The sequence below is a fragment of the Podarcis raffonei genome, chromosome Z (assembly GCF_027172205.1).
Source record: "Podarcis raffonei isolate rPodRaf1 chromosome Z, rPodRaf1.pri, whole genome shotgun sequence".
Taxonomy (NCBI): Eukaryota; Metazoa; Chordata; class Lepidosauria; order Squamata; family Lacertidae; genus Podarcis; species Podarcis raffonei.
In genome coordinates, this window is record NC_070621.1 from 35481327 (window position 1) to 35508376 (window position 27050).

General features: G+C 41.0%; 1 protein-coding gene across 6 annotated transcripts in view; it reads right to left on the reverse strand.

Moving 5' to 3' along the window:
• The window catches only part of DIAPH2 (diaphanous related formin 2), a 343566-nt gene that overhangs the window by 73156 nt on the left and 243360 nt on the right, over positions 1–27050 (reverse strand). For 5 of the 6 annotated variants that reach the window (XM_053374497.1, XM_053374496.1, XM_053374494.1 and 2 more), the window contains 2 exons: positions 10598–10693; positions 8797–10178 (listed from right to left, as the gene is read on the reverse strand). In XM_053374497.1, the coding sequence (XP_053230472.1) occupies positions 10021–10178; positions 10598–10693 (254 nt within the window). In that variant the 3' untranslated portion in view covers positions 8797–10020. Of the gene's footprint in view, positions 1–8796; positions 10179–10597; positions 10694–27050 lie in introns of those variants that run through there. The other variant, XM_053374498.1, reaches the window with a different exon arrangement.

The window sequence follows — 27050 nt, forward strand, 5'->3', positions numbered from 1 at the left end:
CCCACACTTGGGACATTGGTTTCTCAGCTGGGCAGGAAGAGGGTGATCTGAAAGTGGGGGATATTGACATCAGTCCCTTATCATGGTCAGATTATTTCCTGTTGAGCTGACTGAGGGCTTGAGATCCTTACAATGTGACACACACAGGAGTTCAAACACACAATAATAGAAATGGAGCAGCACAAGTAGCTTCCCATATGATAAACATCTATCTATAAAACTGTCCACACTGTCATGCAAAATGGGGACTATAGGACAATGATGGGTGAGTGACCAGCACACTATTATGTCAATAAATATGATACTAAAGATCTAATGACTATGACCACACCAAAAGCATTAAAATAACAATTAGGTGAAATGTCTTCAAAACTTCTGCTTCAAATAGGGGGGGAAAATATTGAATGTGTGAATAAATAAATAAAAACCCACCAAAGAAGACTTTGGTAAATCTCTGTTACATAACATAAAAACAAGTTCTATCAGCTGATTTCATGTAAAATTATATATGTGAATCAGGCAGCATAATCCCAAATTGGAAGCCTAAGGCTCTCCTCACTTGAACAAATGTAGCTGTCTTATATGGAATCAGGCCATTGCTTCATCTAGTTCAGTACTGTATGCCCTGACTGGCAGAGGACTGGGTGATAAATCTTGCTGAAGAAGTTGATGGCAACTAACAGCTAAGCCCATTTAAAATTTTACACTTGCTTGCAACTGTTATAGAGTTGCTTGGTTTTATTCTTCTCTCTATAATGCACTTTGCCTGATTACTTACCTACTATTGTTGCAAATTGTAGCATTTCACTTTTTTAAAAAATCTCATCTGTGAAGAAGAGAGTAACCGTCTTCATGTTATCAATCCTCCTTATAATTTGGAAAATGCTCTCAGGCCTCCTGCTGTGTATTTTTAATGCACTTCTGACATTCATGCAGTTCTTTAACCAATTTCCTTCTCTTTCCTAGTTGTTTTTTTCTGAATTCAACAATGTTAAAGTGTGTGTGGTGTGGTGTGGTGTGTGTGTTGTGGTGTGGTGTGTGTGTTGTGGTGTGTGTGTGTGTGTGTGTGTAATTGAGAGAGAGAATGTACAACTGAGCTAAGCAAGGAACCATCTCTCAAGAGCAAGTGGTTTGCTGAACATTCACGTCTCCATAATTTTAATGTGCTAGTCTGCTACTACAGTGTTTCTCAATGTGAACATTACATTTTCATCATATGTTGCTTCACAAAGATACAAATGTTAAAATTTTGAAAACTGGACATTTGAGATTCATTGTCTCCCAACGACAGACAACTACATAGATCAAGAAGCAAATAAGCCATCTAGTGAATGGAGCTAGTCTTATATTCTCTTACCCACAGGAACCAAACACAGCACACAACACAGAATCATATGTATGTGAACTTAGATGTCAATTTCACTATGTTCAGTGATGCCTATTTCTAAGTGTGCGGTGTAGCAATGATGAAGACTGAACTATACTATAGAAGCAATCAGTTAGCTAGCTATCTTAATTTTAACTAGGACTTAGTAATAATAATCATAATAACTTACTCTGATGTAAGGCTGCAGCATTCTCCACTTCCAGATAGTCATTTTGTAAATGATGCTCAGAGTAACTTAGGAATCCTGTTGAATTCTGCCCCTAGTCACACAGTTCTCTTTGTCAAGCACAAAATAACTACAGTCAACTTACAACTTATGTTGGAGGTATGTTCCAAGGATAGTGTGTAAAGCAAAAATAGTACAGTGGTACCTCTGGTTAAGAATTAAATTCGTTCCGGATGTCCGTTCTTAACTTGAAACGCTTCTTAACATGAGGTACCACTTTAGCTAATGGGGTCTCCCACTGCCGCGCGATTTCTGTTCTCATCCTGAAGCAAAGTTCTGAACCCAAGGTACTATTTCTAGGTTAGCAGGTAACAGTCTGTAACCTGAAGCATCTGTAACCTGAGGTACCACTGTATATGGTCAAGACAATGCTTTAAAAACCAGGAAATGGCCATACAGCACAGCACTTACAGGTGCATGACAATTGTTTTGCTCTTTTGATCTTGATGTTGTTTCAGGAGAGGAGAGGAGGACAGGAGAGGAGAGGAGGACAATTTAGGATCACCAATAGCCAACTGCAGTCAAAGTGGTTGTCTGTGGTTCACCTTCAGAGGTTGATTGCATGGGCTCATTTGCTGCTGCTGGTTTTTTTGGTGAGAAATGTGGCGATTGGGAACTTCCCACTGCTGTCTCTTGAGCGGATCAAACATTAACTGATAAGATCTCAAAATGTCTGTAATCCCATGTGAGATTGAGGCTTTGTTTCACTGACAGATTAAACTGCCAACAATCAAATCATCTATGTGTTTTACTGCTTGGAAGACTTGAGCAAAAAAGCTGAATTCACTCAAGTTAAATGCACATGCATTGTAAGTCAACTGTACATTGAAAGTCTGAGGTTGGGAATAATTTTTTCAGTTTAAAGTATTTTGGATAAAACATTCCTAGCAATATGTATATCAGTCCCACTAAAAACATTTTTGGGAACTGATTATGCACAGAAAAAATGGAGAGCAAGAGAACTAAATTTATTAATAAAAAGAAGTACATTGGAAGGAAAATAAGTTCATATAATCCTTTCCTAACATGACTTTCACTGAAGAGAATTTGCCAAAAAGCTACCTTCTTTCTAATTAATGTGCATTGTGCTTCAGGGTACTCAATACTGACAATATAGCCAAAAGCAGCTTACATAATAATTAGCATATGCACCATAGTATGCATTTAAAAGAAAAAAATGGAAATTCTTACTGTGAATTTCTATTCCCAGGGTTTCTTGAGGGTTTCTTATGACAAAGGTCTAATTTCATATGGCACAGTGGTTTTGCCATCCTTTTGCCCTAATTTACAGTCTGATTAGGGACGCAGGTGGCGCTGTGGGTTAAACCACAGAGCCTAGGACTTGCCGATCAGAAGATTGGCGGATCAGAAGGTCCCCGCGATGGGGTGAGCTCCCGTTGCTCGGTCCCTGCTCCTGCCAACCCAGCAGTTTGAAAGCACGTCAAAGTGCAAGCAGATAATTAGGTACCGCTCTGGTGGGAAGGTAAACAGCGTTTCCGTGCGCTGCTCTGGTTCACCAGAAGCAGCTTAGTCATGCTGGCCACATGACCTGGAAGCTGTATGCCAGCTCCCTTGGCTAGTAAAGCGAGATGAGCGCCACAACCCCACAGTCATCTGTGACTGGACCTAACGGTCAGGGGTCCCTTTACCTTTACAGTCTGATTGGGAATGTTTGTGGCATACCCCGGATGTGAGGAGAGCTTTGAGTTTCTACCTGGACAGGCCTTTTTTTCTGGAAACCAGAAGCACTGTTCATTTCTTTTGAGGAAACATCCCCAAGGCAGTGGGTTTCCTCTCCCACTATTTCAGGGTGACTTAAGGAGGCCATTATACAAGCATTCCATGCACTTGGAGAAGTGCCTCTGGGTGGTCTCACAGCTCGTTCTCTGAGGAGGGCTGCTACTTCAGCTACATTCAAGGAGAGTTTCCCTATTCTGGAGATTTGTAAGGTGGCTACTTCGGCTTCCATGCATACCTTTCCAAAGCAATACATGGTTGATTCCTGAGTGTCTGCAGATGGTGCTCCAGAGGATATTTCACCCACGACCTGCCTTCAGGTAGCACACCTTGAACGTTATCGCTCTTATATCTCCCAGACTTAGAACTGCCCTCCAGGATCCCGGTGTGTGTGTGTAAATTATTACAATGATTTTCTGTTCCCAGGGTTCCTGGACAGTAGTGCCCACATGTTGTTCTGGAAGTTGCTTATTGTTCTAGGATGCTGGGTGGCCACCTTTGGCAATTAGAATTAGGGCTGCCTAGGGTGGCACTGTGGTCTAAGCCACTGAGCCGTTTAGGCTTGCCGATCAGAAGGTTGGTGGTTTGAATCCCCACAACGGGATGAGCTCCCATTGCTCTGTCCCAGCTCCTGCCAACCTAGCAGTTTGAAAGCACACCAGTGCAAGTAGATAAATATGTACTGCTCTGGCGGGAAGGTAAACGGCGTTTCCATGCACTGCTCTGGTTTTGGTGTTCTGCTGCGCCAGAAGCGGCTTAGTTATGCTGGCCACATGACCCGGAAGCTATATGCCGGCTCCCTCGGCCAATAAAGCGAGATGAGCACCGCAACCCCAGAATCGGCCACGACTGGACCTAATGGTCAGGGGTCCCTTTACCTTTATGGAATAATCATCAGGAAATTTAGGACCTGAATACTGTAAGTATGATGAGTACGCACAACACACTGTATTATTTCTGTCTAATTGAAACATGACCTAGCTAAATAAAAGTGAAATATCTGATGATGATTCCTGAAACTGACATTTTTTATTTTACTTTAACTGTTAAATTTGTATACTGCCCTTCATCTGAAGACCTCAGGGCAGTTCACAGTATAAAAATACAGAATAATACCAAAAAAAAAAAAAAAACACATTAAAAAAACAGGAACAAGACATGCTACTAAGGTATGTGCCATGGTGCTGCCAGGCATGGAATATCCAGAGTGAGGAATTAACTTTGTATTGTAAAAAGTACACCTACAAGTTATGGAAAGGCATGTCCATCAGCCCTCCGTCTCTCAGCTACTCTTAGTGTTCACCCGATGAGGCAGCTGCTACAACAGAGAGGCCCTGCCCCTGGCCTCAGCTTATGTATCTTCCCTACCCAAGCTGTATGCAAGCCGGCGCAAACTATGCATGTGTGTAACCTGCTTCTACTCCTCTCGCTTCAATCCTCTTCTGGTCTTGGGAGACAGTGGAGCAGGAGAGGTGGGGGCAGGATGAGGAAGTGTGGAAGCCCTTGAGTCTACACCAGCCTGACCTATCTCTCCCTCCTCCTGCACCTGTTCTCCCCTCTCCAATCCTGCAGCATCTCCTGCCTCTGACTCTCGTCTCCTGGCTGTTACATGTTCCCTCAGTTCATGCTTCCCTTCTTCCAAGTCAGTCTCCAACCCCTCTCTCCCAGTGTCCACTCATCAGTATCCAGCCTCCACTCCTCGGTGTCCAGCCAGTCCCTGACAGTATGAATAATTGAAGTCAGACCACTGTTATCCAGGCAGAGTTACAATCTACACTGATAAATGGCTTCATGCCACATGACATACTTTCAGTGACAATCAAGGAACACCCCCAAGCTATCTACCTGCTAGAGCACGACATAATTGAAATTTTAGGGGAAATAGACCCCCTTTCAGTTGAGGTTGAATGCCACTTACCTGGGCAGTTCAGTCACATATTAACAGTGCCTCAGACTAGTATGCTTTAGGTCTCAATGTATTGCTGCTAATCCAGTGCATTATTATGCTAAGGCATTGACAAAAAGTATTATGTGTCACCGATTGATACGAATCATAGGGACAAGGACCGCCTGAATCTTTATTTCAGAGAGAGAAAGAAAAAATGAACTAAAATGTTCCCAAATGGCTATTTCTTGGAACCTCCTACAAAGTATTTATCAAGCCAAATGATTAAAATAAAGTCAAATAATTAGAAATGAATTACTGGTGATTATTATTTAAAACAAAGATATCTTTATGTTTTTCTCCATCAGAATGATTATTATATCATATGCTAAGTAAATACATCTTCCCAAGACTGTGCTTACAACCAACTCTTCTAAGATAGATAATTTAGTTCTTACTTATTTTAGAACTATTACAAAATAAGCAGCATGAGAAATTGAAGTAATTTACTGAATATAGGTTTTTATATTGCCTCAGGACAGTTCATGGACGTCTGTGACTAAAGCAATTACTAAATAACATTTTTTTTGGGGGGGGGTGATATGATTATAAATTACATGCATTGAAATGGGCTCAAACATATAAAACATATAAAAGACCTGTTAGTGATAAAGAATTATTTTCTGTTAATTGAGCACAAAGCATTTTTAATCCAAAACAACATAATAATCTCTCTCTAAAAAATAAATAAAGCTTTGGTTTCAAAAGACCATAGGCTTACATTTTAGTGATGGACTAGATGAGAGACAATGAACTAAAGCAGAATCCAGACAGGACTGAGGCACTGTTAGACCAGATGGATGGTGGGTTGCCTGCTCTTGATGGAGCTATACTCCCGTTGAAGGAGCAGGTATGCAGCTTGGGGGTACTTCTGAATCCATTGCTGTCAACTGGGCCTCCATGGCACAGAGTACCTTCCATCAACTTTGGCTGGTGGCTCAGCAGCATCAGTTGAAAGGTTATCGTAACTCTGTTCTCTATGCTCTGGTAAGCCCTAGGTTAAATTACTGCAATGCATTATATGTGGGGCTGCCTCTGAAGTTGGTCTAGAAACTTCAGCCAGGTTGCTCATTGAGGCAAAATTATTTGTGCATATAACACCAATCCTGGCATGACTGCATTGGCTGCCAGTTAGTTTCTGTGTCCAATTCAAAGTGCTGGTTTTGAGCTATAATAATAATAATAATAATAATAATAATAATAATAATAATAATAATAATAATTCTTTTTTACTGTTTATACCCCACCCATTTACCTGGGTTTCCCCAGCCACTTTGGGTGGCTTCCAGCAAAATAAAAAAATAATAATAAAATCAGACATTAAAAACTTCCCTGCCTTCATATGTTGCCTAAAATTTGTCTAATTTTTTATCTCCCTGACATCTGATGGGAGGGCATTCCACAAGGAGGGCAACACTTAAAGCCTAAAATGGCTCAAGACCACAATATATTAAGGATCACCTCTCCCCAGATGAGCAAACTAAGGCTCTGTGATCATTATCTGAGGCTTTTCATTGTGTGACCCCTCCATGAGAAGTGCAGGGGGTGGCAACATGAGAACAGGCCTTTTGTGTGGTGGCTCCATGTCTGTGTACGCTCTCTCCAGGGAGGCTCACCTGCTGCCTTCATTACATATATTTAGGAAGGAAGGAACATTCCTCTTCAATCAGGCCTTTGGCTAATTAAACAATCTATGGCCTTTTAAATGTGTCAGATGGGTTGTGGTTTGTTGCTATTATGTTACGTATTTTGTGTTTTTATGTTGTAAATCACCCTGTGATCCTTGAATGAAGAGCAATATATAAATTTAATAAATAGTAATAGATATGAAGAATTAATATTTTTTAAAGCAAGCAAGACTTAAGGAACCAGATAAAACCATGTAAACAAGAGATGTTTAGTATTTCTGAAGTGCAACACACTTATGAGAAATGTGGAAGGTATATGTTACAGCTATAAAAGCATCCCCACATTGACCCCAGCTCAAAAACTAGGTCTGCATACACCGTGGGTAGGCAAACTAAGGCCCAGGGGCCGGATCCGGCCCAATCGCCTTTTAAATCCGGCCGGCAGACAGTCCGGGGATCAGCATGTTGTTACATGAGTAGAATGTGTCCTTTTATTTAAAATGCATCTCTGGGTTATTTGTAGGGCATAGGAGTTTGTTCACCCCCCCAAAAAAACCATATAGTCCAGCCCCCCACAAGGTCTGAGGGACAGTGGACCGGCCCCCTGCTGAAAAAGTTTGCTGACCCCTGACCATGAAAGGGACCTTTATATACATGATGATAATTGCCAAGGCAAAATTCTAGAATTATAACAAACTGGAAAGCCCACACTAGCTGGAAGATCTATACTCTGGGTTCACCTCAGATTGTATAAATCTTTTGCCTTTTACTAGCTGGAAGATCTGCATAAGAACTGGAACACTGTATGCTGTAAGCCTTCCAGAGTGGCTAGGGAAACCCAGCCAGATGGGCGGGGTATAAATAATAAAGGCCCATGGCACTGGAACAGTTGTATATTTCTGAAATTAACTGCTAATCTAAAAATGGGCTAACAACCCAATTTTATGATTTTTTTTTTTTAAGTAAGTCCTGCTGGGTGCAATGCTGCATATATGCCGTTTACCTTCCCGCCACAGTGGTACCTCTTTATCTACTTGCACTGGTGTGCTTTCGAACTGCTAGGTTGGCAGGAGCTGGGACAGAGCAACGGGAACTCACCCCGTCGCGCAGATTCAAACCACCAACCTTCCAATCGGCAAGCCCAAGTGGCTCAATGGTTTAGACCACAGGTAACGGCTAAACAGCCATAGTATGCACCTCAGAGCTATAACTTTGCTGTAATTAGAAAGAGGGGGAAATGATGGCACATAGTAACACCGCAGCTGCAGTATTTCTGAACTAGGACACTCCTAAAAGGGCAGCAGCTATTAAGGTTTCCAGAAATGTAATTCGATGGTAAAAGATGTAGCAGCTTAGTGGATTTTTTAAAAAAGAAAAATTGTTAGAAATATGTGGGGGGGAGGTGCTTAAACTAATATTAGAGGGAATATATTTCAGAATTGGTCTTGTTTTATAATCTCATAGCCTGAGGCTAGGATAAAAGGTCATGGATAATTGGTGAAAGAGTGATGGATACTGTTCAACATATGTCCTTTTAAGAAGTTTCTGGTATGACAGGATGCTGGCAGAATTGTTTAAAGGAGAAGGGATTTAACTATCATTGAATCATTAAAGAGGAAAGCCAGGTAAGATTCAAATTCCACATTTAAAATACTCATCCCCTTTACAATATTTACATAAGTAGGAGAGAGAGAAATTGTGACTACTTAACATGTTTCAGTGCCAGTGTGATTTAATCATATTTCATGTAGATGTGCAGTAGATAGAAGAGCAAACATTTTGCTCACATGCAGCTGACTGTATTACAACAGTCAAAACCTCAGTGAATATGTAGGGTGCACTTTTCCTTTTTACAGCATAAATAGGCAGAAAGTTGATGCAACAATATTTAATTATATTTCGTTCAGTCAAAATAAAATAAATAAACCATTAGTTTGCTATACCATGTTTTGTGACATATGAATGAACACCTGAAATACAGTTTTTACTATTAAATCTGTATGTCTGAACCTGTATTAGGATACAATACTGAGTCCTTGGGAAAGGTAGGCCACGCAGTGTCAAAAGTACATAAAAAGAAACATGACATATACACTTCGTTTTGTGGACTTGGACCTCAGACACCTGCACTTCAGACTACAATAAGCCTTTAATATGCACAGACTAATATGTGACATTTACAACACATTATGGTAGGATCAATACTACAACCTCCTATTTGAATTTACTCTACAGGGCAATTAGTAGGATTTGTGGAGGCTATTTGTGAAAATATTAGACGGTGTAAACTGATTAGACAGCAAAGAAGCTAAGGAAAACATATTACTTTGTCTCAACAAAGAGAATCCTCCTTTATACCTGGGAGCATTCTGTCTTATCTATGTATCTATCAGAAAACATTTTAGCTAATACTATTTCTATAAACACAGGTACACGGGATACAATTCCACCTCCCAGCCAAAGATTACTCATAATAATCTTCTGCAATAATCAGATTTGTTGACAGCTTACAATTTTGTAAGATTGCATAAGGAGCCTGTCCACTGGTTCCCTTTCGTGATCATATTTAAAATTCCTAGCAATTTCATATGAACAGGAGTTGAACAAGGAAGGAAGGAGATGTAACAATCTTCCTCACCCACAACTACAACCAGCGAAGGCTAATATTCCTGGATCTAACAAAGGGACAAGGAAGCATTACATTGCATTTCTGTCCTAGAATTCTGTAGAATTACAATACAATCTATTGCTTTCTTCAGTTGGTAAATTATACCCCACTCTCCTTGTGCCTATATTGAGACCTAGCACTAAACCATTTCTTTTTCTTTGCAAAGCAAATATATACACAATAGAAACTTAGTATAAATATAGTAAATATTAACAAATGGTTAGCAAATATGTATGCATTTTTATAGTCACATATCACTTTTAAGTAACACTAAAGTAGGTTATAGTCTTATGTGCACAGACAATCATAAGCCTTAGGTTCACCCATTCCCTTCTTCCCCATCCTCATGTACCACAACTAGAAACTTCTGATTCTAGTGTGTGAAAATCAAAAGGTCAATTTCCTCTTCCAACTCCTATATCTGTGCTTTCAGTCTCTCAAGGCAATTCCTGCTTCAGCTTCAAATGCTTCCTCCTCTATTCCAAGAAGTCTGCGCTGAGTGTGTTCTCCCTCCCCGCTGTTAGAGTTGGCTGAGCAGGCACAGGGTGCTTCTTGGCAGAACCAATCTTGCATCAGTAACTGCTCGACTTAAATATACAAAGCAGGATATACCTCTTCAAAAATAGATTGACTATTGCCAAAGCGCAGCAAGCAAATAAACAAAATCTAACTATAATAAAAATTCACAATTCCCAGAGTCTAAAGATTTCAGCTAAGTCAATTTAATTATGGTGATGATTTCCCACAAACTGTTGAGTGTTTATTTATATTTAATGCTGTATCAAGCACACAGGGAACCCTCTGTTCCTTTCTTTTTTGCCCTCTACAATTATCTGTAGATACAGTTAGAATTTTAAAACTTGTGAATGCATATACATGTCCTGCTGAGTTTTCACATGAGTCAAAAACAGTAATACAAGCTTTCCCCAAACAGACTCCCTTCCCCCCTGACTTTGAACATAAGATACATTTCCTCACCCCCAAAAAAGTTCAGTAAATGTCCTACCCTGAGTTCTTGGCGTTCGTTTCCTGCGATCCCTGAATGCTGCCCCAGATTGCAGTGCCTCAAGTAGATTATCCATCACTCCTGTCTCGTCGCCCTCTGTGAATAGCAGAGGAAGTAAAATTAATCTCTTTGCAATTAAGGCTATAACACAGGGAAAAAATATAAAAAGAAAAAATAGGGTCACATTTACATAAAACCACTAAATTAAAGACATATATTTTACTGTAATGAAAGCTGTCAGTTTCATGTTACACCATTGACTAGTTTGTTTATGAAGTTCTATTAAACAAAATTGATGCCAACCTCACTTGCTGTTCTTCTGACTTTAAGACCTTGTCTCCTGTATTATTGATGACATGTTCCATATGCAAATAAACAGGTGCTGATCAGAAACATTTTTTGCAGTCCTAAGTTCCTTTTGAAAGATCCCTACGCAAGCCTGCTTAGCAGAATTGATGCACATGAAGCAATTTGATACACTCATCAACACCAGGTGAACTTCCCATAAGTTTTAATAAGGAGCAAAGACATCACTGCCACTCCATTCAGTATAGACAAGGAGCTCTTCCATACATGACCTTCACTCACTTTAATAGTAGGGGTATATACAATGGAACAAGCAAAACAAATTATTAATCTGCCACGTATGTTGAAGTGAATGGGAAAGCAGGGAATTCATTTTTAGTCCTCTCAGGTACCAAGGTCACACTTTATACAACTGTTCTCTCTCCCCCACACCCATGTTAATACTTTAGGCAGATGCAATTATACTAAAACTTACTTATTCAAATAAAGAACCTGCAAGTGAAGACCGACGAAAGAAACATAATGCTCCCCAAATCCATAGGCAGAAAATAATCCACCACTTTAAGCAGTGAGGGCTGGGGGGGGGGGGTGTCTTAAAATCTCTTTTATCCCTAGTATACTAAGGGAAGCTGGTTAAAATGATTTATTTAATTATTTGTCCAATCCTCACTTGCATGGTTAACACTTCATGTTTCAATTTGTTTTGTTAATAAGGTCTTGGAGAGGTATGTAATAATGCAAGACATACAGGGCAGAAACAGCTATAAGTAGTAGAAGACCAATGAACCATGATGCTTATTTTGTTCCTACCCACATTATAGGCTTATTTGCAAAAGCTAACTATATATATACTCTGAAAGCAAATAACAAGACTTTGATATTATTATTGCTATTTTTATACTGCCCATACCTATGGCTTGTCTGTAATCAAATACAATGTAACTTTACATCACTTTGATGCAACTTGGATTATTATGTTCAGCATACTGAACACCATTTAGTGAGATGAATAAAAGTAACATTATATATAAAGTTTTCAAACATGCTTTCAGTCATACACACACATTATAGACTCATATATTTTAATGGGCATTAAACGTTCCTGCCTACCTGCCAAATTGCAGCCTATAAACATACGAATATTTCAAATAGAAATGATAGAAATGTTTACAGACATATACATAATCCGTACACACCTCCATTACAATTGTATTTACTTGTTCATTATGATGCGCTACAATGGTAATCTGTTTGAGCCGAAATGATGTAATGTTCTCCATGTCAGAAAGTACTATCTCAAAATGGAGACATGATCTTCATCTTTAGAAAAGCACTTGATATCACTTCCATGGGGAAAAGTGAACCATTTCAGAAAGCTGGTGAGATTGTATATCTGAACATTCATCACAAACACAAATCCTCCCAATACACAGAAAACAAGGATATCACCAAGATGACTAGTGTCAGTGCTGTTTTTCTAGAAAAAAAGATGCCGGAACTCACCATGAATAGCTCCCTTGTTCTCTTATAATGGCAATGGCACCAAGCAGGTGATCTCACACTTGCCTTTAGAAATTATAGTTCTATGAAGACTCTACCACCTGATTTTTGCAAGGTTTAGAAATCATTACTTACTCTTAGCAAACACCATTCTTTACTGAGGTTGAAAACCAATGGGAGTTGGGGGTTGGAAGTCAGCAATCTAAGAGTCATTGCATGCAAAATAGTAATAAAAGAGCCTTAGAGGGTGCATGTATATTTTCAGCTAGAGCATGATTCAGTTTGAACGCTTGTAAAAACTAATAAAAGGTGAACCCCAGAAACTAATAACCTGGAATCAGAAAGCTCCCTCACCACCTCCTGTTGAAAGACCACAGAAATAGGGGGAGAAGCCATACCCAAGGCAGAAAATGAGAGGAACCCCCCAAACTGGAAAACCCAATTAAAGTTCCAAATGCTGACAGCCCCAAATCAACCTACCTGAGAACAAGAGAGTAGACAGCAATACTTTTGCTCATCAGGTGAATAAGGTAGACCCAATATTAAGACACAGGGGGAACCAGGACATAAGGAACAAAACTGGGCAGAAAAAATGGACTGAGAAGCAAAAACAAAAACCCGACTGACACCCTTCAGGTGCACACACAATCCCAGCACAGAATGGCACTCTTGTCTAAATGGCATATTGACAGGACCCTCCTGAAGCTGCTCCAACTTTCCAGTATACATGCAGCTGAAGCTATAAAAAAAATCAGGGAGAATGAGTGATCTCACTAACAGGAATAGTTCAAATGCCGTACTGATAAAAGTTTGGGTTGGATGTGGGTGATCTGGCCAGAGCAGAGAAAGATAGAATACCTGAGAACATGGAGCACAGCAGCAAAAATAAACAAGCCTCAAGCACTTGTGTTGAATGTGCCGTTGAGGAACACTTCAAAATGGCAGTCCTGCCCAAAGTTTATTGAGGGAAACAACAACTCTGTCCAGCCCTGCCGCAGCCATGAACCACACAGAAAAACCTCTATCAACTAAACTAAGCAGCTAGAAAGAATGCCCTGGGTGTAAAGTGCCCCTGCCCTGTGAGGGAAGAGGAGAAAAAGAAAAAGAAAAAGAAAAAAGAGAAGGACAACCTGAGGGAAACATTCAGTCACACCAAATCACTTACAACCCAAACAAAGAATCTAAACTAAAAGGATGAACACTTTTCACTATCAGTAAAAAGAAAACTTTTTTGCTCAAGCATACGATCAAGAAAACAGGCTCTACCAAGCACTGCTCAGAACAAACCTGCAAACAGGTAGCCCCTCCCCCTGGACAGGAGGACAGTAGAAGACAGGACCCTACTGGCCATCACTAGTGGGAAGTGTCATCCCAATCAGAGGAATTTCCTCCGTCTGAAGCCAGCAAAAGAACTTTGTTATGATTGCTTTTAGTGCATAACCAATAGCCCTCCAACTGTGAGGCTGCCTGAAGACATAACAGAAAGGTACAACCATCATCTGATCCCAGTGCAATAACTCCCATTGCTTTGACAAGTTTTCAGGTTGGCTTCAGTTTCTTCAGTATGCTTGCTTAACAATCCAGCCTAGTTAACGTCAAGTATTTCTGCTGTTTTGTACATTGCTCTGATCCATGAAATCTGAAGAGGAATATGAAATGATTCAAAACTGAAGGTGATGGGAGGAATTTAAGCACAATTCCTTTAAGCTTAATATCATCAACCATTTGGATGTGGGTTGTTGAAGTTTCCATTTGAAAGCTGCCTAAGTGTAGCTTTTGTACGGCATTAATTTATCACACGATCATAGAATTGTAGAGTTGGAAGGGACTGTGCTAGTCCAACCCCCTGTAATGCAGGAAATTCAGCTAAATCATACATGAAGGATGGCCACTGAACCTCTGAAAAAGGGAACTGGAGACTACTTAGAGACAAAACTGATGCAGAGCTGGACGATGAAATGACAAAATTGGAGAAAGCACATGGTGAAATGAAAATGCCTTTCATACAAGGGCTTGGAGGGGAAGGGGAAGATTAAACCATAATTGGTCATCTGGATCTAGCATTGATGTAATTGATGGTGGGGGGGGGGAGCTTTGGGAAAACTTCAGTCCTGCCTTTCTTCAGTTCTAACAGAAAGCATTTGACATACTAATTGGAGTGAATTCAGAGAATGATGCTACTAAATTTATGGTACTCTCTCTGGAAAAAGAGTGGAAGAAATGTAAATGTAAAGTCCTGGAGGAGGAGATTAGAATACTAGGGTAAACACAATAGGAAATGGAAACAAGAAAGGAAATGGAATTTGAACATATGGAACTGGGTGAGAATTAAAGGATATGTAACAATAAAAGAATTGTGGAATATTATTCCAATATGTGATCACAATGGAGAGATTTTAACATGGACATGGATGGAAGAATGTACTATTACTTGGTATGGTGGTGGGAGTTAAAGGAGAAAAAGTTGGTATTAAAGAAAAAAACATGGTTGACATATACCAATAATAAAACAATTCAGGAACGCCTCTTGGAAGAAATGAACGATTTTGAGATGCTGTGACTTTTACATTAATTTTCTATATCTTATTCTATAATGAAGAACTTTAATAAAACCCTTACAAACTGAAAGCTGTCTTTACATCATCCTAATTTGTGGGGGCGGAACGCGGGTGGCGCTGTGGGTTAAACCACAGAGTCTAGGACTTGCCGATCAGAAGGTCGGCAGTTCGAATCCCCGTGACAGGGTGAGCTCCCATTGCTCGGTCCCTGCTCCTGCCAACCTAGCAGTTTGAAAGCACGTCAAAGTGCAAGTAGATAAATAGGTACCGCTCCTGTGGGAAGGTAAACGGTGTTTCCGTGTGCTGCTCTGGTTCGCCAGAAGTGGCTTAGTCATGCTGGCCACATGATCCGGAAGCTGTCTGCGGACAAACGCTGGCTCCCTCGGCCTATAGAGCGAGAGGAGCGCGCAACCCCAGAGTTGGTCACGACTGGACCTAATGGTCAGGGATCCCTTTACCTTTACCTTTAATTTGTGGGGATAATTTTAGAATAGTTCCTCACCACTGTAGAAAACTGCAGAAGTAGGGAAATGGTGAATTATTGTATGTACAGTTTGGTAAATGGCTGCCTGTATTTGCCCCATGCAAAAACACTCCTTAAGGTAGAAGATCGCTCTTTTGCTAATGCTATGAGCTGCTGCTTCAGCAGAATAAATTCACAAGAGAAAGACATGACAGTCTTAAAAGACTGATAATCTGTGCTCAGAATCTGTTGCTGCAATTTATATTTCTTTCCTCACAAATGGTAGCTGGGAATGAAATAATGTTGAATTACTCCATTCCATCTTAAAAAAAAATACATGAAAATGTAATATTCATTTAAGTGTACTTTTCATACTAACAACCAGTCCTCTGCAAAGTGATTTTCTATTTAATGCCTCAAATGTCTTTTGGTATAATTTAGAAGCAAAGGGGAAAAATGGACTGAGGGCTAAATGCTAGAAGCACTTTTATAAGCTAGTTGCGTCACCACTAAACCTTGCTGCTAAATGTTGTTCTCTTAAAGTGGCATTTCCCAGTTCACAGCTACGCAACTCAGCCAATTTAGATATGTAAGACTCTGCTCTGCTACGCACCCAGTGATAGTTTTTAGCAATTTGTGCACGAACGGAACAAGCTGTTAAAGGTGGAGACCCTGGATAGTGCTCATCAGGCACACTAGGCTACCAAACCTAGTTTGGAAGATGTAACAGGGTTTAGTTGAGTTGGGAGTCTGTGGCAGAGAGCAGTGGGATGAGGGAGGCCAAGATGAATTAGGCTGGTGAAGAAGCATGGTGTCTCCGCTTCCTGCTGCAATAAGCTCCCTCCCCCTTTGTCTTACAGAATCAGAAGAGGCATAAAAGGGGGAGGGGGGTTGGCTGCACACAAGCACAGTTTTCAATTGTTTGGAAAAAGCCCTGAGGAAGTAGGGACTTTCAGGCTTCGCAATTGATTTTCCTGGATGAAGACAACCAGGAATAAGCTGCTCTCTTCATTAGCAATGGCATTCTATAAAGTTTGTGGGGATTGTGTTTTTGCCAATAAACTCCATCTTTGAACTGTGTGATCACTGACTAGCACGCTCCTGTGACATATATGTACTTCTTGACTATTTCTGTTATGTAAATATTTTCATGTTCTAAGCCACCTTCAGCATTGTTTTAATAATGATGATGATGATGATGATAATAATAATAATAATAATAATAATAATTTATTATTTATACCCCCGTGCATCTGGCTGAGTTTCCCCAGCCACTCTGGGCAGCTCCCAATCGAGTGTTAAAAACAATACAGCATTCAATATTAAAAACTTCCCTAAACAGGGCTGCCTTCAGATGTCTTTTAAAGATAGGAAAGCTGCTTATTTCCTTCACATCTGAAGGGAGTGTGTTCCACAGGGTGGGAGCCACTACCGATAAGGTCCTCTGTCTGGTTCCCTGTAACTTCCCTTCTCGCAATGAGGGAACCATCAGAAGGCCCTCGGCGCTGGATCTCAGTGTCCGGGCTGAATGATGGGGGTAGAGACGCTCCTTCAGGTATACAGGACTGAGGCCGTTTAGGGCTTTAAAGGTCAGCACCAACACCAACGGAAACATGCTGGGAGCCAATGCAGATCTCTCAGGACCGGTGTTATGTGGTTCCGGCGGCCACTCCCAGTCACCAGTCTAGCTGCCACATTCTGGATTAATTGTAGTTTCTGGGTCACCTTCAAAGCTAGCTCCACATAGAGCGCATTGCAGTAGTCCAAGCGGGAGATAACTAGAGCATGCACCACTCTGGCGAGACAGCCCGTGGGCAAGTAGGGTGGAGCTGGTAGACAGCTGCCCTGGACACAGAATTAACCTGCGCCTCCATGGACAGCTGTGAGTCCAAAATGACTCCCAGGCTGCACACCTGGTCCTTCAGGGGCACAGTTACCCCATTCAGGACCAGGGAGTCCCCCACACCCACCCGCCTCCTGTCCCCCAAAAAGTACTTCTGTCTTGTCAGGATTCAACCTCAATCTGTTAGCCACCATCCATCCTCCAACCGCCTCCAGGCACTCACACAGGACCTTCACCGCCTTCATTGGTTCTGATTTAAAAGAAAGGTAGAGCTGGGTATCATCCGCATACTGATGAACATCCAGCCCAAACCCCCTTGATGATCTCTCCCAGCGGCTTCATATAGATATTAAAAAGTATGGGGGAGAGGACAGAACCCTGAGGCACCCCACAAGTGACAACCCAGGGGTCTGAACACTCATCCCCCACCACCACTTTCTGAACACAGCCCAGGCGGAAGGAGTGGAACCACTGTATAACAGTGCCCCCAGCTCCCAGCCCCTCTAGATGGTCCAGAAGAAAGTTATGGTTGATGGTGTCAAAGGCCACTGAGAGATCCAGCAGAACTAGGAAACAGCTCTCATCTTTGTCCCTAGCCTGCCGGAGATCATCAACCAGCACGACCAAGGCAGTTTCAGTCCCATGGTGAGGCCTGAATCTTGATTGGAAGGTATCCAAATGGACCACATCCTCCAGGTGTGCTTGGAGTTGATAAGAAGAAGGAGAAGAAGAGTTTGGATTTGATAAGCAACCACCCGCTCAATCACCTTGCCCAAGAATGGTAGACTTGAGACTGGGCTATAGTTGGCCATATTGGCCAGGTCTAAAGATGTTTTTTTAAGAATGGTTTAATGACCGCCTCTTTCAGCAGGTCTGGGAAGGCTCCCTCGCAGAGAGAAGCATTCACCACCCCGCAGAGCCCATCCCCCAGCCCTTCCCGGCTTGTTTTTATTAGCCAGGATGGGCAAGGATCAAGGAGACAGTTGGTCGGTTTCACTAGTCCAAGCAGCCTGTCCACATCCTCGGAGGTAACAGATTGGAATTGATCCCATGCAACATGACTAGACAGGACTCCAGCACTCTCCCGCCCCGGCCCTGCTCCCACGGTGGCATCTACCTCCTTCCGAATCTGAGTGACTTTATCTGCAAAAAAAAACTTTGCAAAAGCATTGCAGGAGATTTTGGGGTCCCTACCAAGCCCCAGTGACAAAGGTGGTTCCGATAGATTGCGAACCACCTGAAAGAGTCTCCTGTTGCTGTTTTCTGCAGATGCAATAGAGGCGGTGAAGAAGGTCTTCTGTCGCCATTGCCACTTGGTAGGCTCAATGTTGAGCTCTAGCCCGTGTCTGGTTTGATTCAGAATGAGTTTTCCACCACCAGAAACTATAGAAATATACAAATATTATGGTGATCGGCTTTGATTATGCAAGTGCTAATGCCTGCACCACCTATACTCATGCAGCAGGAAGTAACCCCTCCCACCATGCCAAAGCAAGGAAGAGGGAGCACCCCACCCTGTCATGGCTGTGCTGGAACCACTGCTTTCTGCGATTCCAGGAGGGGACAGTTTCAGCTCCGAGGGCCAACTGGAGGTTCCCTCACTATGAGATGTGAGGTTACAGGGAACCAGGCAGGGGGCCTTTTTGGTAGTCTCACCTGCCCTGTGGAACACCTTCCCATCAGATGTCAATAAAATAAACAACTATCTGACTTTTAGAATACATCTGAAGGCAGCCCTGTTTGGGGAAGTTTCTAATGTTTAATGTTTTACTATGTTTGATGTTTTAATTTGTTGGAAGCCATCCAGAGTGGCTGGGGCAACCAAGTCAGATGGGTGGCATATAAATAATAAGTTGTTGAAATTAATCCTCAACAAATGTAGCTGCTGAGGTAACCCTTATAATTCAGTTCTCAAGGCACAATTATGAATGCTTCCTTGATAAATGCCATCACCAAAACCTCAGATAAGCATCTGTGTTCAATGCCAAATGTCTTATGATCTCCTTTGCAGTTAAGCCTGAAAGTATTATGATTGCTATTTGACAAGTGATAAGTGAAAAGGCCTCTTAATTCAGTAACTCAGTCAAAATCAGCAGTAAGTATTACAGTCAAACTATATAAATATATTATTTTACAAGCTCATATTTTTATGTAGTATCCAGTCTTTCACTAGAATCCAAAAGTGTTAGCTCTTTCTTCCTAGAATACTAAGTCTTTTAATTCAAGCAGTAGGAATGAGGAAAAGAAAGCTGGCTGAGGCATATTCCAAGGCTCATTGACTTAAATAACTTCTTGCCAAAATTTTACTGTTCTTCAACACAGGGGACACTTAGGGTCTCTGCAGGAAACCTTTAATGGGCCATCTTGAAGAACAATATATGTGAGCAAATGTGCCATCATACTTTTGGTATATCTAAAAAGGTAAAGGTAAGGCACCCCTGACAGTTAAGTACAGTCGTGAACAACTCTGGGGTTGCGGCGCTCATCTTTCTTTACTGGCCGAGGGAGCCAATGTTTGTCCGCAGTTTTTCTGGGTCATGTGGCCAGCATGACTAAGCCGCTTCTGGCGAAACCAGAGCAGCGCACAGAAACGCTGTTTACCTTCCTGCCGGAGCAGTACCTATTTATCTACTTGCACTTTGACGTGCTTTCGAACTGCTAGGTTGGCAGGAGCCGGGACTGAGCAATGGGAGCTCACCCCGTCGTGGGGATTCAAACCGCTGGCCTTCTGATCGGCAAGCCCTAGGCTCAGTGGTTTAGACCACAGTTACCACCTGCATCCCTAGGCTTGGTATATCTAAGGTATACTAATTATATTTTTTCACAATACAGAGAGGAACACACTGCACAGTCAACATTAACATAGTGCATTCACACACCAGCAACTACTATATTCTTGAAGTCCTTAAATGTCTTCAGACCAGGACTCATCTTTAATTCCAATCTGCAACAGAGACTTCAAAAAACCTTAAAATATTTGTCTTTTTGTTTTACTACTACTGTCCTTTCATCCCTCTTCCCTTAAAAAAAAAAGCTAACAGGTTTCACCTGGTGATTCTTAGATAATGGATCCAGATTTATCAGCTGAAAGACAATGCTGTGGTCCAATAAGAAATGGTATGTGTGTACACACACACACACACAAACACGGGCAGGGAGAGGGAAGCACCTTCACTGGCCCAGTAGATCAGCTACCCTTGTGTCCAAAGGTGTGACATAATAAATAAATTCATATCCTACCTTTTACCCAAGGATCTCTAGGTGGCATATATGGTTCTCTTCCTCCCCCTTTAATCAACTATGTGAGGTAAGTTAGGCTGAGAGACTGTGACTGGTGCAAGGTCACCCAGTGACTTTCATGGCTGAACAGGGATTTAGCACCAGCCTTCCAGGTCTAATTACTACTAACCACTACTGGGCATGAAACTGTACTCATAATCTCTTCAAGCTTTTAAAATATATATCCTTAACCATTCATTTGGATTTTGTGTGCAAAGGTAGGCCAGTTAAGTGGTGTGAAATTTTTAGGCAGAATATAGAATTAACCAAAATATTGCAGAAATTGTTTGTAATTTTTAACCCATCTATTAACACTTTTTATGCTTGCACCCCAAATTGTATGCTGTCCATTATACTCCTTATACTGTACCTTATCTGCTTCTCTTTTTCAAGATGATAATGACAACAGCATGCATTGGCACCGAAAAAAATGACATCACCATCCAACAGCTGCTAGCCTTGGGCTACATTTAATTTGACACCTGGTAAGTACTTCTGAAAAATCCCCCAAATGACTTTAAATACACTGGGAAAGCATTGCTATTTTTAGAAAATGGCAATCTGTCCTAATTTTGTTCATACACTTTTCTTAACAACTTTACAAAGTTTGGTATGAACAAGACTGAGCTAGTACTAGAGCATTACTTTGCATTACATTTTGTGTGTGTGTATGTGTGTGTGTATGTATGTGTACACATTTAAATGGTAGGAAGGTTAAAAGTGATTTGTAGCTTTTGGGATTTGTCATCTCCTTTCAGGAAGCCATTTCATGGTCAAGTATTCCTATACTCCATACCCACAAAGAAAATGCTTCATCTGCAAGGGATCATCTTTAGGGCCTTATGGTTGTACTCTTTGTTTGTACTCTTTTCTACAGGCTTCCATCGCATTCTTGTACCGTTTCTTGATTAGGGTCTTGACATAATTGCCCAAATAGATGGAAGCAATGGATAGTCTTGCAGTAGCTTCTTAATTATGTACTACATGACACTAGCAACCACATGGGAAGCAAGTCATCTGTAGCCTTCAGCAAAGCTGTTCAGCACTACTGTACCAAGTTAGCTACTTGTAAGCAGTGTTTTTTCGGGGGGGGGTGCAGGTGTATGCATACCCCTAAACATTATGTGAATCTAAGTTTGGCCTCATTAAGGGGCAGTATTTCAATATGAGTAGGAAAATGAGAGTACCCCTAAACATTTTTTAAAGAAAAAAAAGCACCGATTATAAACCTAGTACAGTACAAAGATGGTAACTAATTGGGTGCAGTTACAGCGAAGAAGATACTACCTGCCTACAACATTAATAACTACTACAAGTAAACTTTTAAGTGGCTAGCACATAGATTACAGTCATCTAAAACCACCACTTGCCACAATTTCATTGCTAACTAAATGTATCCTGAATGCTAATTAAATAACCTTCAGAACCAGGTTTTCTAGTAAGCATTTTTCTGCAAAAACAGTGAATAATACTCACTTTTTAATTAAAACACAGCAAGTTGTGCCAGTGCAAATAAGTGAAGCTATACCTCGCATCAGTTTGTAAAAGAAGGTGAATAATTAGCAGATTGCTTATGATACGTCTAGGATCAGGTTAACATATTGAGAAAGAGTTGGCAAGATACAGATATGGTTCATTTTTAAAGAAATGAACACTTTTTTCAGAAATAAAATATGTTTTTCAAAGTTTTCCTGATTAAAAAATGCTTAATTTAAATGTTCAGCATTATCTCAAGTGGATCTTTCAGAACTGACCTAGGTTCTTCTTTTTTTCAACCATGCAGAACACAAATACATTGGTATAAAACAGAAATAGAAGTTGGGATATATGAATGTGGAGAACAATTGAAGGTGACAATGTATGCGGAGTACTGTATGCAAAAATGATCATTCAAAAGTAATTAAACTGTAATATAATTAAAACAACATAAAAAACAACTATACTAAAATAGCTAATAATTTAAAGAATAGTATGGAAATTATACAAAGGTCAGAAGCAAAGTCCAGGAATGATAGAAAACTATCATAAAAACTAATGCTGAAAGGTAGCATGTTTTATATAAAAAAATAAAACTTTAAAAATAAGAAAATAGGCATCAGGATTCATCAAGACATTCAGTGACATGCTATACCCAAAATCCTGCCTTAATGAGAAATTTCTTTTGCTTCTCAGCCTTGCTCTTTATCTCTTGCCATGCTGATAATACATAACTCAGGGGGTCAGCAAACTTTTTCAGTAGGGGGCCAGTCCATTGTCCCTCAAACCAGCAGGGGCCCGGACTATATTTTTTTTTTGGGGGGGGGAGAATGAATTCCTATGCCCCACAAATAACCCATTTTAAATAAAATGGGTGCCTTTTAAATAAAAGGACACATTCTACTCATGTAAAACCACAATGATTCCCGGACCGTCTGCTGGCCGGATTTAGAAGGCGATTGGGCTGGATCCGGCCCCCGGGCCTTAGTTTGCCAACCCATGCAATAGAGAGTTCTGGTTTGTTTGTTTTATTCCAACTCCACCATTACTAGACTGCATTTGATTACAACAAAACCATCATGTTTTTCTGTTGGTGGTAATTTTTCCTCAATCACCCGAGAGCTTGTGGTTGAAAGGGTGTACTGTACCTTTACTGTAAGTCTTTATGTGTCTAATTCAACAAAAGAGTCCAATTGGTTTCCTATTTTTATGCAGAAAATTGTGGGGGGGGCATGTTATTTCTCCCTGCAATTTCCCTGCCAAATGACTGAGTAGTGAAGTGCAAACCCTGTTGTCCAATTCTAAACAGCTGTGGGAGCTTGTCTCATCTAGTTTCATAATCTAATACAAATTCTGAGAGATAGCCAATTTGTTTTCAGAAATATGTGTATTACATCTATATTATAGTCCAACAAACTTAAGAAAAACAAGCTAATCATCACAGTGCTTGCATCCTTTTAGTGTTACTTGCCTGATCTTCCTGCAAAGACTACCATGCCCCTATTAAATAACTTGAGGAACAGACTGGATACTAGAACTCACACTGGGTCGCCATGCTTGCTTTTCTGTGCATAATTTCATTACCATACTTACAATGACATAAGAAAGGCTAGTTTCAACACGGACCCCTTTAAAACCTTGGGGTTACTGTCTAAGAACAGACTTCCCTTTCATATCTGTGCCTTTTAGAACAACAGCCTCCACTGAGACTAGGGCACCATAGAGAATGTGTGTTCAGTCATCTTTGCCAATTATTTTGTTTTTGGGGCTTCAGGACCAATATCCTTTGTATGATCTTGATTTCTTCTGATTCCGTGAGCTCTGTGGCTTATCCTCTCTTAACCCTGCAGGAGCACACTGAGAAAACAGCCGCTTTAAAGCACTATTGGCAGCAATAAGAACAAAGCTGCTGCATGCACACCCTCTAAAAGAGATTAGATTATTTTCATGCAACCCTAAACTTAGTGTCTCTCCTAGCAATGTTTAGATTAACAATGTTTTACATCAAATGTGAAAAGCCCTTAAGGACCACTTTACATGGGTCCATTGTGATTCTTGAAATAGCAGGATATTCCTATTTATGACCATGTCTGGGAAATGGGCAGCTTGAATCCTGCAGTGTCACAGGGGTAAACTAGATTTCCAGTGGCACACAATATTCCTGTCTCGTTAGGTAAGCCGTCTTAATGCCCAGGAATGGAAGCCACAAAAAAGCTAACCAAAACTTATTTCGCATGGTATATAACAGGGGTGTCTAACTCCCAGTTCAGGAATCTGATCTGGTCCCCAAGGATTATTTTTTTTCCTAGAACCCGCTGATGTTGGCTGCAAAGGCACCTAGCTAGGATGGGCAAAGCTCAGTCCCCTATTGGAGATGCAAACTGTCCCCTCTCCCCAGCCAGCAGATTGCTCATTTGATGAGCAGAGAGAAATTTACAGTCCCCCACTCAGCTGATCTGCATGAATTAGCTGAGGAGGGATGCATGCCTGTGTGTATGCCCAAGGCTCTATATGCCTTTTGTGTGAGGGCTCGGTATGCAAGAGTGTGTACTGGACACACCGTTATACTGCCACAGTTGCCACGAGCATGCAGGCATGCAGGCATGGAGAATTGGCCATGGTTCAATGTAGCCCTCATGACAAAAAACAAAGCAAAAAAACAACAACACAAAACCAAAAAATCCTGCTATATCCGTGTTCACCCTTCAAAAACACATTGAAAATCATTCTTTGAACTTTGGATAGCATTACAGTAACAAAGGAATAATTCATTTGTTTCTTTTAAAAATATAACTAGCTTTTAGCATACGTATAAAGTAAAGGTAAAGAGATCCCTGACCATTAGGTCCAGTCACGCATGACTCTGGGGTTGCGGCGCTCATCTCACTTTACTGGCCAAGGGAGCTGGCGTACAGCTTCCGGGTCATGTGGCCAGCATGACTAAGCTGCTTCTGGCGAACCAGAGCAGCACACAGAAACGCCGTTTGCCTTCCTGCCTATTTATGTCCTTGCACTTTGACGTGCTTTCGAACTGCTAGGTTGGCATATAAAGTAGCCAAGTTTATTTGCCTAGTTTTCCTGGAGATTGAAAATAAGATGCAGGCTTGCATTCCTGAAGCATTGTTGTTGTTTGTTTGTTTATACCACTTTGAATTGTTCTTACATCTAGATTTAAGTATTTTCTAGGACTTCAGGGTTACGTTTTGCAATATAAAAGAAGCAGGTGAAAATACCATATTCGTACACTGGACTGTTTTCAGAAGATGTGCAACATCCAAAAACACTTGCGGAATCCACCATATTCATTTAGCAGAATTAAAAATAAGAATGGATAATAACATTTCAGGTGCAGGTTTTCATAATGAACACATCTTCTAAAGTAAGTTGAGAAAAATATCTCAGTCTACTGCTATACATTGGTAGAGTTCACCACTCTACTTTTATATTATAATAAGCAAATTCCAATGTGGATAAGTTAGAATACAGGAATTTTAAATCCATGGATAAAGACTTCCCAATATTTTTCTTCTCTTCGCATAAATAAAACTGATCACACATTCTTACAGCACATAAATCAATAATTAAGGAATCTCTGCTTAAGTAATATAAGGAATTTCTAGACTGATGAAGAGAAAGCTGCAGATATTCTATTAAAAATATCAAATTGATACAGTACTATCAAGTTGAAATCTACTGAAATCATTGTCAAAAGCTGTAAAGTCTATTTCTTAAATAGAATAAATCTGTCTAGTTGCAAATTGGGATTGTCACTTGTGGCTTTCTCTGTGATACTGCTCAAAGTTCTCATTTCTTCATTTATAAAAAACTGTAAGCCAACAGATGGAATTATTACCTTTCTTTGAGTTTGATGCATTCTGTAACATTTTTTTTAAAATGAAGCACAACTCTGGCTTGTGTGCCATAAGTGACATTGCAACTTTCTGTCTATTACTGTTTGGTTTACAATGCCACTTTAATGTAAGCTTGCAAAACTTGTGCCCCACTAAACCAAATATATCATGCAAACTCATTTTTTTGCAGTCCCAGACAGGGAGCAAAACCAGGAAGCTTCCTGAGATCCTGATGCAAGTGCCTGTGTTGAAACGTGTGCAAGTTTCAACTCATCTAACAAAGAAGTTTCAAAAAGTGAAGAAAGATACAGCCAACAGATATGTTTCCCCCATTTAGTGAAAGCTCTTTGTGGCATCTTGTGGACTTATGAAAGTATTTCTGTGCAGAGAGAGTATCTGGCATTTTACTGTCAAGTTGCATGGGAAGAAAGGGAGGTGAACATGAAACAGGTGTCCCAGGATGCCTTCAGGAGCTATAATAATAATAATAATAATAATAATAATAATAATAATAATTTATTTGTACCCCGCCCATCTGGCTGGGTTTCCCCAGCCACTCTGAGCGGCTTCCAACAAAGATGAAAGATACACTAAAATGTCACATATTAAAAACTTCCCTGAACAGGGCTGCCTTCAGATGTCTTCTGAATGTCAGGTAGATGTTTATCGCTTTGACATCTGATGGGAGGGCGTTCCACAGGGCGGGCGCCACTACCGAGAAGGCCCTCTGCCTGGTTCCCTGTAACTTGGCCTCTCGCAGTGAGGGAACCACCAGAAGGCCCTCAGAGCTGGACCTCAGTGTCTGGGCAGAACGATGGGGGAGGAGACGCTCCTTCAGATATACTGGACCAAGGCTGTTTAGGGCTTTAAAGGTCAGCACCAACACTTTGAATTGTGCTCGGAAACGTACTGGGAGCAAATTGTAGGTCTTTCAAGACCGGTGTTATATGGTCTCGGCGGCCGCTCCCAGTCACCAGTCTAGCTGCCGCATTCTGGATTAGTTGTAGTTTCCGGGTCACCTTCAAAGGTAGCCCCACGTACAGCGCATTGCAGTAGTCCAAGCGGGAGATAACCAGAGCATGTACCACTCTGGCGAGACAGTCTGCAGGCAGATAGGGTCTCAGCCTACGTACCAGATGGAGCTGGTAAACAGCTGCCCTGGATACACATTTGACCT